This window comes from Saprolegnia parasitica (assembly GCF_000151545.1).
Source record: "Saprolegnia parasitica CBS 223.65 unplaced genomic scaffold supercont2.203, whole genome shotgun sequence".
NCBI lineage: Eukaryota > Oomycota > Saprolegniomycetes > Saprolegniales > Saprolegniaceae > Saprolegnia > Saprolegnia parasitica.
Genome location: NW_012156597.1, coordinates 3716 through 12727, shown reverse-complemented (window position 1 = coordinate 12727; position 9012 = coordinate 3716). Strand labels below are relative to the sequence as shown.

General features: G+C 58.4%; 5 protein-coding genes across 5 annotated transcripts; 3 read left to right on the top strand and 2 right to left on the bottom strand.

Annotated features, from left to right (window-relative positions):
- Positions 1-2100: 2100 nt before the first annotated feature.
- On the bottom strand, positions 2101-3030 carry SPRG_15878 (hypothetical protein; the record flags this gene model as incomplete). Its single annotated transcript, XM_012355072.1, has 6 exons — positions 2966-3030; positions 2663-2891; positions 2488-2613; positions 2367-2441; positions 2255-2305; positions 2101-2202 (listed from the first exon to the last, which is right to left on the bottom strand). Exons 1-6 carry the CDS (start codon positions 3004-3006, stop codon positions 2101-2103), a joined length of 624 nt encoding a protein of 207 aa, XP_012210462.1. The 5' UTR covers positions 3007-3030.
- Positions 3031-3415: 385 nt separating this feature from the next.
- Positions 3416-4204, top strand: SPRG_15877 (hypothetical protein). The gene is made up of 4 exons (XM_012355071.1): positions 3416-3671; positions 3719-3870; positions 3910-4028; positions 4072-4204. The coding sequence occupies exons 1-4, from the start codon at positions 3454-3456 to the stop codon at positions 4171-4173; spliced, it is 591 nt and encodes a 196-aa protein (XP_012210461.1). The 5' UTR covers positions 3416-3453; the 3' UTR covers positions 4174-4204.
- Positions 4205-4573: 369 nt separating this feature from the next.
- On the top strand, positions 4574-5960 carry SPRG_15876 (hypothetical protein). Its single transcript, XM_012355070.1, has 6 exons — positions 4574-4892; positions 4936-5009; positions 5063-5222; positions 5266-5390; positions 5436-5492; positions 5535-5960. The coding sequence occupies exons 1-6, from the start codon at positions 4595-4597 to the stop codon at positions 5907-5909; spliced, it is 1089 nt and encodes a 362-aa protein (XP_012210460.1). The 5' UTR covers positions 4574-4594; the 3' UTR covers positions 5910-5960.
- Positions 5866-6548, bottom strand: SPRG_15875 (hypothetical protein). The gene has a single exon (XM_012355069.1). It carries the CDS (start codon positions 6480-6482, stop codon positions 5991-5993), a length of 492 nt encoding a protein of 163 aa, XP_012210459.1. The 5' UTR covers positions 6483-6548; the 3' UTR covers positions 5866-5990.
- A 617-nt stretch (positions 6549-7165) lies between these two features.
- Positions 7166-8542, top strand: SPRG_15874 (hypothetical protein). The gene is made up of 8 exons (XM_012355068.1): positions 7166-7223; positions 7268-7475; positions 7523-7666; positions 7714-7781; positions 7832-7954; positions 8000-8088; positions 8135-8213; positions 8265-8542. Exons 1-8 carry the CDS (start codon positions 7182-7184, stop codon positions 8412-8414), a joined length of 903 nt encoding a protein of 300 aa, XP_012210458.1. The 5' UTR covers positions 7166-7181; the 3' UTR covers positions 8415-8542.
- The last annotated feature ends 470 nt before the right edge of the window (positions 8543-9012 follow it).

Below are 9012 nucleotides of genomic sequence, written 5' to 3'. Positions count from 1 at the left end.
GCGCGACGTCGCCGAGCGTGTTCGGGTGAAAGATACCTAGAAGGAGGCGCAGCTGCCGGCGATGGAAGCTGTCAAGGCCCCTAAGGCTCGTTGGCGTCAGGGCCCACGTGCCACAGTTGAACTTTTGAATGCGAAGCATTGTTTACCGGTATTTGCGACGACGGCGCGTCGCTTGCTGCAGTCTTCAATGTGGCATCGCACCTCGGTCATCTCGTTCTTCCAGAGCATTTTTGATGCCTTCGTCATGAGTCGAGTTGGCCTCCGTCGATGGGGTTGCTGCGGCGGGTTGCGAACGCTTCGCGAGTCTTGCCTTCCTTCGGGTCTCTTGCATGCTCTGCGCTTGCCGCTCCCGGAAGAGCTCCGCCTCGTACACCGTTCGTGGCTTTACCTGCTTCCCATGCGGCCCCATGGTATGGTACTAGAGGGTGTCCTTGCCATGACGGTCGTCTCCGCGCGTAACTGTCAAAGCGCGGTGAGAGCTCTATTAGGTGCGGCTGGGATGGCGTCATGTACCCTGATAAGTACGTCGTACTTAATTTTTACAAAATCAAGTATAATGTCCCAAAATGGACAGCACTTAACAGGGACAGCAAAATCGCACTTGACGGGACATGTTTCGCGCGATGCGATTGGCTGAGACCAATGAAACTGCGTTTCATTGGACAACAAATCTGGAATTATAGCCAATGGGTTGGCCGGATTGAGACACGACACGCCGAATTAATCCCCTGGGATGCTGGTACACCACGTAAACGTTCCTACCAGGATGACTTCTTTCCTCTTTGGATGTCGCGTGCTTTTTTCCCATCCGCACGTATGCCGGGCTGGACCAGCTAAGAACTCGCTGAACTCTGTTCACGGCTACTGAGATTACTTCATACAAGCCCGCAAACAGCACGTGCTCGGCCGACGCGATGCTCTTACCAGCGCGTTGCTGTGCGCCATCCACACTTGCTGAAAGCCAGTCTCGAGCTCCGGGCCCGACGCTGCGAGATCCAGCGACGCGACTCCGTGTCAGGGTTAGGGTAGGTCTAGGTTCTGAAGAGTCCGCGGCTCGTCAAAACCCACCGGTGCGACGGAATCGATGGACCCAAGTGCATTGCAGGATCCACTTGCAGCAAGTCAGTAGCATACGTAGTGCACGAGTCAGCACCAAGGCCAAGTCTTTCGACTCTGTGACAGTACACGGCCGGCCCCGTGTGCGATCAAGAGGTCAACAAGGGGAGCAAGGACGTCGTTGTGCGAGGCGGTTCGTAGCAAAGTACATACGGCCGATTAGTGAATGAGACTCGCTTCGTCCGATGCGTCAACGCTGGGAGAGACTCGACGTGCCTCTGTCGAGGAACACGACACACGGACGACTCGAAAGACCACTTATGTGTTGGATCGCGGCGTTGCTGAGCTGGCGACGGACGGACTGAGGGACGCTCGGCGTTGCAAGTTGAGTCTACACCTTGAATATGAAGATCTTTGACACACCGGATGGACATACTCGGGTGGGTTGATGCTCGATTGCTGCGCAAGGTACTTCCTACTCTCCGAACGGTGAGTGGAAAGGTTCAATCGTGTTACCACGCAAGCGGCTTGAGACGCAGGGACGGCAGGGACGTCTTTTTGCCATACGGCGCCCAAATACGCAGTGCCCTTCCTTGCTTTGGTCCCAGCGCCGAGCCGCAGGACTCCTTGGTCACGACGCTACCCGCAAGGAAATCAAGGTGTGAAGCACGTTCCAAGAGCAGCGCCACGCACGCGAGGTCCTCGGTCGTCGTGTTCGCATCCTCGTCGTCGCTTTCGCCCGCCCGTCGGATCTAGAGATGTCGTCGCGACAAAGATAGAGGTTCGGGTCCACGTACGACGAGTCGCTTGACGCGCCGAGGGCGTCGTATTCGAGCTGCTCCAGGGGCGTGAGCTCGGCAACTGGCAGAACCGGCATGGTGGCTCGGCGCACGACCTTGCTGTACACTCGCTTGTGCAGCGTCACACTGACCTATCGCAGATCGTCACCAGTCGACGTGCATTTCTCGCGCGTCGCACCGGTAGCAGCTTCATGGGCAAGTAGGCGACGAGGATCTCGCTCTAAGCTAGATGCAGCCATGTCTTTTAATATCTTCGCGGACGGACCATGGCGGTGAGGTGGGTGGGCCGTAGCGTGCTCAGCGTCAGGTGCTTGGACTTGAGCACAAACCGTCGCTCGGGTGTGTGCTGCACGCAATCCGATACGCGCTGGGCGACATGGTCGAACACGTGTACGTACTTGACTCAGGATGTACTGAAAGTCCTCCAGGATCGCGTGCACGTCTTCAACCTAATGACTCGAGGTAGTGCTTCATACTGGCACAACCGTGGCGTGGAAGCTGCTGTCGTACGGTCTCGACTTCAAAATCCACTTTGCGCATCGACTGCTGCTCGCCGAGGAGCCGCTGGACACTTGTCGCGTGCGACTAGACACACAGCTGTGCACACGTTGTCGTATACGCCACCGCGTACCTCGATCGCGGCCTCGTATTGCTTCAGCAGCGCACCAATCGCGTCGTCAACGCGCGCAATCTTCTCGTCCAAGGCGTCGTTCTCTGCCTGTAGCTTGTTTACGATCGACTGACTCGCATCCAATTTCTACACGCGCGCCTCGAATTGCGGAAGAAGAGAAGAGACGACGACAGACGCTGCGAATGCTGTCGGTGCGAGTAAGGTGCACGAGGTCCTTCTTGATGAGGCGCTTCATCTGCAGCGTGTGCACCGCGTGCATTTTGGCCACTTGGCGCTCGGCGTGCTTGATGCGCATGGCTTTCATCTTGAGCTCGATTTGCATCGCGGCGATCACGTGGGCCGCGGCCTCGTTCCGCGACGTCGCCTGCTGGATGCGCGTGTGGAGCTGCGCCTTGAGCGACGCCGTGCGACTCGTCAAGGCCAACATCCCATGCAACGAATCCAAGCTGGCATCGTACATCATGGATCAAAAGGATATGTTTCCGCGGTCGTCGCATCGGCGTGGCCCCGCGACGGCATGTAATGCTAGCGTTATAAAGCGCGCGAAATAGCAAGAATAGACGACCTATCTGCGGTGCCTGAAACGAAGTGGGTAGAATCGATCAGCGACAGTTCGTTGCCACATCCAGTGCTGACTTTGCCACGAGTCTCTTGGCGTTGGCGAGCTTCAGCCAAGGTACCCGTCGGCGAGAAGTTGTTGAAGACCACCACTCGATGATCAAGGTGTTTAAGGACCGGGTAGGTAGCACTACCTGGTGCTTGAATGCGAGCGTGTCCTGTAAACGACCAAGTCGACCTTCAGCGTCGCAGCACGAGGGGCGAGTACTCGCTCTACTCGACTAACCGAGGTGCCAAGGGAGGACAATATTTCCTTGTCGGTGGCGGGAAGATCCACCGTCTGGTCGCGTGTATCCGGATGACGCCGGATAACGAATCCAAGCGCCGGCAAGCCACGCAAGCGGGCCGATGACGACGCCGATGTTTGCGATGATCTGCGCCAACAACGTCAACCGCAGCACGGAGGCCCACGACCACCTGCACGCTGCGGGCCTGCGCGTGTGCTCCTTCGGCGCCGGCAACAAGGTGCGCTTCCCGGGCCGCAGCCGCTACGAGCCGCACATCTACGAGTTCTTCACGCCGTACGAGGTCATGTACCGCGAGCTCAAGGCCGAGAACGAAGCGCTGTACGCTATCTCGACGCTTGCTAATGAGGCTCACGAAGACTACGTAGCTTTCGCCACAATGGCGTGCTGGCCATGCTCGAACGCGACATTCTGACCAAGAAGGCACCGCAAAAGTGGCAGGACAACTCGACGACCGACCTCGCGCAGCTCGACGTCGTCGTGTGCTTTGAAGACCGCATCTTTGACATCGTCCTCGAAGGTAGTCTTCCGATCGCCATGCTGCTCTGACGCCGCCTAGACTTGCAGCTGCGCAAGCCGCATGCGTTCCATCCGATCCATGTCATCTGCCTCGACATCAAGGACACGCCCCAAGACGCCGTGATTGGCGGCGCACTCGCGCTCAAGCTCTGCCAAAAGGTTTCAAATAGTGCGTGTGTGTTGGTGTTTCACGCGCCGGTAGATCAACGTGCTCTCTGATTTGGAGATGGACGTGCCGAAAGCCATCGACGAGTTCGAAGCCGAGTGCCAAACCAAACTACTCTACGCCCTCGTGTACGTCTAATACGACGCGTCTTATCTCTGCATCTCTCTACGCACCCGCACCAAGGTTTGTACCTCTTGTTGTCGTCGGCCGTTCTGGCTCCTTGTGCACTCTACCTCGTGTCTGGGAGGCAGCGACGCTAACTTGGTGACAGCATCCCAAGCTCATCGCGTGTAGCAATGGCAACAAGTAGGTAGTGCTAGCGTGCGCTTGCACCCGACAAGAAGGCAAAAAAGCCATGCGATACGCTTCCAGCGGACTGCTAACTTGTCGCCGTCGCTGGCTGCAAGAGGTCGTAGCACAAGATGCATCGCAAGGGCTTCCGTGCAGCTTGCATGCAACGAGAACCCGTCGTCGTTGGCATGAACCGAGAGAAAGGCCGGTTCATGCGCAGCAGAACCAGCTACAGAGGTTACTTGGGGCTAATTATATACATCCCCGCATGGCGCAGCTCACGGACGGCAAGCCGACGGGGTCGAACCCGCTCTGGAAGTCGTGGGATGCCAAGTCCACCAAAGCCGGTCCGCACCACTCGGTGTACTGGGTCAAGCACAGCGCGGCGCATGCAAGCGAAGACAAGTACGGCAACCCGAGTGCGAACCCCAAGTCGCGCTACACGCTGGCGGCCAAATACAACGGCGACTGGGCCAACGACAAGAAGGCCGGGTATGGCACGCAGGTGTGCGCCAACGGCAACAAGTACGAAGGCGAGTGGGTCGACGGCAAGCGCCATGGCAAAGGTACGACGCAGCAAGTATCATCTCGGAATCCAACCGGCGGTAGGCACGTTCTGGGTCAAGCGGCACGCGACGCTGCGCAAGCAGTATACGGGCGACTGGGCCGAAGACGAGCGCCACGTACGACGTTCACATCTCCGAGCGCCTCGATGAAGAAGCGACGTCATATGTAGGGCCTTGGCGTCTACTACTACGAAGATGGCGGCAAGTACGAAGGCTTCTGGACGCGCGGCCAGCGCGATGGCAAAGGGCGTATGACGTACGCGGACGGCGCGGTCTACGAAGGCAAGTGGGCCAAGAACGAGCGCAGCGGCATGGGCACCCTCCACTTGCGTACCACTCCATAGACGACTTGTCGTGATGACGATGCACGTAGCCAACGGCAACCACTACGAAGGGTACTGGATGCATGACATGAAGGAAGGCCCGGGCCGGTTCTTTTACAAGAACACCCACAAGATCTACGAGGCCGAGTGGCAGGCCGACACGGCCAAGTGCGGGGTAAAAGAAGATCTCTCGGCGTTTTCTCGACGACTAAGGTGGTAGACGTATCATGACATGGACAGCGACGCGGTCGCCCCCGAGCACTTTGAGCTGCCCGAGGTACGAACCAGACGACAGCACGTCATCATGGTGGCGGCGTAGCTCGAGCTCGCGTCGCCCGAGTCGGTGCTCAACGACACGATCACCGCGCTCCGGGCGCAGCGCCTCCACGACGAAGCGACGCCGTCCGAGGCCGTCTTTGCGCTACCCGTCGACGTCCAAGCCCGCATCCAAGAGGCGTTCCATGCGATCGACCGCGCCCATAAAGGCACGATCCGATGCGTGGACTTGGTCCGGCTCCTCCAGCAGATCGAGTGGGATGGTCTGCACAACGCCCAAGCCGACGTCAGCAGCAAGGTCGAGGGGCTACTTCACGAGCTCGGTGTGTCGTACGACACAGAGATCACGTTTCCCGAGTGCATCGACATCCTTGCGGTCCTCCTCGAGCCCGAAGACAACCGGACGGCTGTGTCGTAGGATGTAGTACGCTGCTGCTGATGAGGATGAAGAGGATGAGGATGGAATGGACTTGCATCTAAACGCCGCTTGTCTTGTCTATTACGTGAAGCGGAGGCCGAGGGCCGCGACGACGGCACGGTACTGCTGGAGGTTTTCCCGGCGCAAGTACTCGAGGAGCTTCTTTCGTCGGCTAATCATGGACTGGAGGCCACGGCGGGAGTGGTTGTCCTTCTTGTGGTCCTTGAAGTGCTCGGTCATGCGCTTGATCTTCTGCGTGAGCACGGCCACCTGCACCTCGGTCGAGCCCGTGTCGCCGGGGAAGCGCTGGAACGCCTCGATGGCCTTCTGGATCTTGAGCTGGTTGATTTCCGCCTGCGACGCGTTGTCGAGGTTGAGCATGCGGTGGACCGCGTCCGGCGCGTCGCGGATCTGCGCCGGCTTGAAGCCGAAGCGGAGGTCCTTCTCCGCCGAGACCTCGTCCGGCAGCTTGTACGTGAAGGTCTTCTTCGGGGCGTCCACGGTGCTAAAGGCGCGGGGCAGGCCGAGGGCCAGGCGAGGCGCGGGCGCACGGGCAGCGATCAGGCGCAACATCGTCGACGGCAAATGCACTTGTTGCACCCTGTTCCACCAGTCTTTGACGTACCCAATCAAGTGCGCCAGACAAAGTACGACTAAGCCATCCGGCTGGATCGCCTAGTCGGTGTACGATTCAACCGGTTTGTGCTGCAAACCGGTTTGTGTCTAGTTTCACGCAACGTCTATCACAGTGCCTGTCATGCAAACCAGATCATTACGTGCACAGAGGGGACGGCCGATGTCACGGACGAAACACACTCTGGTCCGGGCGCGTCGTTTCCGTTGCTAATATGGAGCACTTGGATCGTCTCTAGAGAGAGTACGTCGTAGCAGCTCGCTGTGGACGCGAGGGCCTGAAGCGAGCAAGGCAGCGAGGACCAGCTGCTGCTGTGTCGCGTCTTCTGCACAAAGAGCACAAAGCCGTTTTGATAAAATCTCGTCCACCATCATTTTTTGAGATTTCTGATCAGTCCATGGACTCCTTCTTTTGCATCGTGGTGGGCAGAGGTGCGAGCGACGAAGCGCAGATAGCGACCAACGACCGTCGTCGTTACAAGGCTGCGCAAAGATGAATCATCGTCCCGTTGGTCATGGATTTGGCGGTCGGTTGCCGTAACAGGCGTGAGTTGGGTGGTTCCAGCTGGCAGATATCCGGATACCGTTGCATCTTCCGGCGGCGCCGCTCGGCACTTCACATTTCGCCACACGCGAGCTATGAGCATCATTGGGAGCGCGTCCGGCGGCTACGACCTCCGCGTACGTGGCAGCAGGCGCGGCTTCGTCATCTCATGCCACTCTAGACGGTCACCGTGGCGGCCACGCAGATGAGCTGCCGCAACCAGGACGAGAACATCAAGAAGGCCGAAAGCCTCGTGCGGATCGCGCACGGTCGCGGCGCGCAGATCGTGCTGCTGCAGGAGCTCTTCCAGCACACGTACTTTCCCATGGACCTCTCGAGCCAGAACTTCCAGCTCGCTGAGACGCTTGAGGGCAGCGGCATTGTCCGCGGTACGTACACTTGCCGCGAATCTCGCGCCTCCATTTGCGTTGCCTAGGCATGCAGGTGCTCGCCAAGGAGCTGCGTGTCGTTCTGCCGATTAGCTTTTTCGAGCGGTACCAAAACTCGTACTACAACTCGGTCGCGGTCATCGACGCCGATGGCTCGGTGCTTGGCGTCGTCCGGAAGGCCCACATCTCGGGTCCGTCGAACGCTACATACAGTGCAACGTCTCATCCTCGTGCATAGATCGCCTTGGCTACAACGACAAGTATTATTTCGCGCCCTCGGACGTTCCGAGCGCCGTCTTCAAGACGGTATGCATCGTTTATGGTCCATGGACGGGGATGCATCGTCTCTTCCCTAGCGCTACGCCACGATCGGCGTTGGCATCGGCTCGGACCAGTGGTACCCGGAAGCCGCGCGTCTTATGGCGATCAAGGGCGCCGAGATCATTCTGTATCCCAGCGCGCTCGGGAGCAACCAATTCGTGCGCCGCGTCAGTTGATTGAACGCGTGGCTAACGTGGCTGTAGGACCCGAGCTTTGACCCGCGCGACCAGTGGCAGCGTGTCATGCAGGGCCACGCGGCCGCCAACATGGTGCCCATCGTCGCCTCCAACCGGTACAATATTGTCCCTTCAAAGTCAGCCACGTGACGCGATGCCCAGGGTTGGCACGGAGCAGAGCGATGGCATCCAGGTGACGTTCTGCGGCTCGTCCTTCATCACGGGCCAGACCGGCGAGCTTGTACGTACTCTTTGTTGCGTGTCGGCCAACGCTAACGCCAATGGTCTGTAGCTCAAGATTGCAGACCGCGAATCCGAAGGCGTCCTCGTCGAGGTCTTTCACTTGGAAAAGATGCACATTCGCCGCGCGAGCTGGGGTCTCCTTCGCGACCGCCGCCCGGCCTTGTACAGCCAGCTCGCGACACGCGACGGTGGCCAGTAAGCTACGATGTACGTACTAAAGTACATCACGAGGCCTTAGAGCGGAGTCGGTGCGACGAGAGTTCGTCGAGCAATAGCCTGACGACGTCCGTGGCTTCCTCTCGTTGAATGCAAGTGTGTGTCTCGTCTAGTACTGTGGTGTAAAGAGGGCGGTCCAATCGCAACGTTCTGGACACGCCAATCGTGCACTCCTGGCCTGTTTGGCGCTCACGCAGTGTTTGGTAAATGCACTGTTTCATGTCTAAGCATAGATTCTGTGGAAGTAGCCTCTTGTTTGTATACCATACAGATACGAAATTGGACCGATCTTGCAACGTCGGTCACTTGCGTTGAGTATGCGGTATACTAGAATCCAATGATACGCTCACACAGCAGTATCTTCGACTGCAGCGTATGCTGGCGAGAGGCAAGGAGCGTCCATCCCCCGTCATTGTTGATGCCTCTACGGGGACTTGGTGGTCGATTGGAAGCCGGCCTCGTCTGTGTCCTGCTGTCTCTCGTCTGGCGTGGCCTTCAAGGCTGGATCGAAATCGCGGCTGACGATTGGTTGAAATGGTGCGGATTGGCAGGAACCAATCAAAAGGTCGGATTCGACGCTG

Bases quoted from the DNA above. Each gene is read 5' to 3' on its own strand.
- SPRG_15874 (XM_012355068.1), top strand. From the start codon at position 7,182: ATGAGCATCATTGGGAGCGCGTCCGGCGGCTACGACCTCCGC. The intron at 7,782-7,831 runs GTATGCATCGTT...TCTCTTCCCTAG, and splicing joins CGAGCGCCGTCTTCAAGACG to CGCTACGCCACGATCGGCGT. The intron at 7,955-7,999 runs GTGCGCCGCGTC...ACGTGGCTGTAG, and splicing joins CGCTCGGGAGCAACCAATTC to GACCCGAGCTTTGACCCGCG.
- SPRG_15876 (XM_012355070.1), top strand. From the start codon at position 4,595: ATGGCGCAGCTCACGGACGGCAAGCCGACGGGGTCGAACCCGCTCTGG. The intron at 4,893-4,935 runs GTACGACGCAGC...AACCGGCGGTAG, and splicing joins CGGCAAGCGCCATGGCAAAG to GCACGTTCTGGGTCAAGCGG. The intron at 5,493-5,534 runs GTACGAACCAGA...GTGGCGGCGTAG, and splicing joins AGCACTTTGAGCTGCCCGAG to CTCGAGCTCGCGTCGCCCGA.
- SPRG_15875 (XM_012355069.1), bottom strand. From the start codon at position 6,482: ATGTTGCGCCTGATCGCTGCCCGTGCGCCCGCGCCTCGCCTGGCCCTC.
- SPRG_15877 (XM_012355071.1), top strand. From the start codon at position 3,454: ATGACGACGCCGATGTTTGCGATGATCTGCGCCAACAACGTCAACCGC. The intron at 3,672-3,718 runs GTACGCTATCTC...AAGACTACGTAG, and splicing joins AAGGCCGAGAACGAAGCGCT to CTTTCGCCACAATGGCGTGC. The intron at 4,029-4,071 runs GTTTCAAATAGT...ACGCGCCGGTAG, and splicing joins CGCTCAAGCTCTGCCAAAAG to ATCAACGTGCTCTCTGATTT.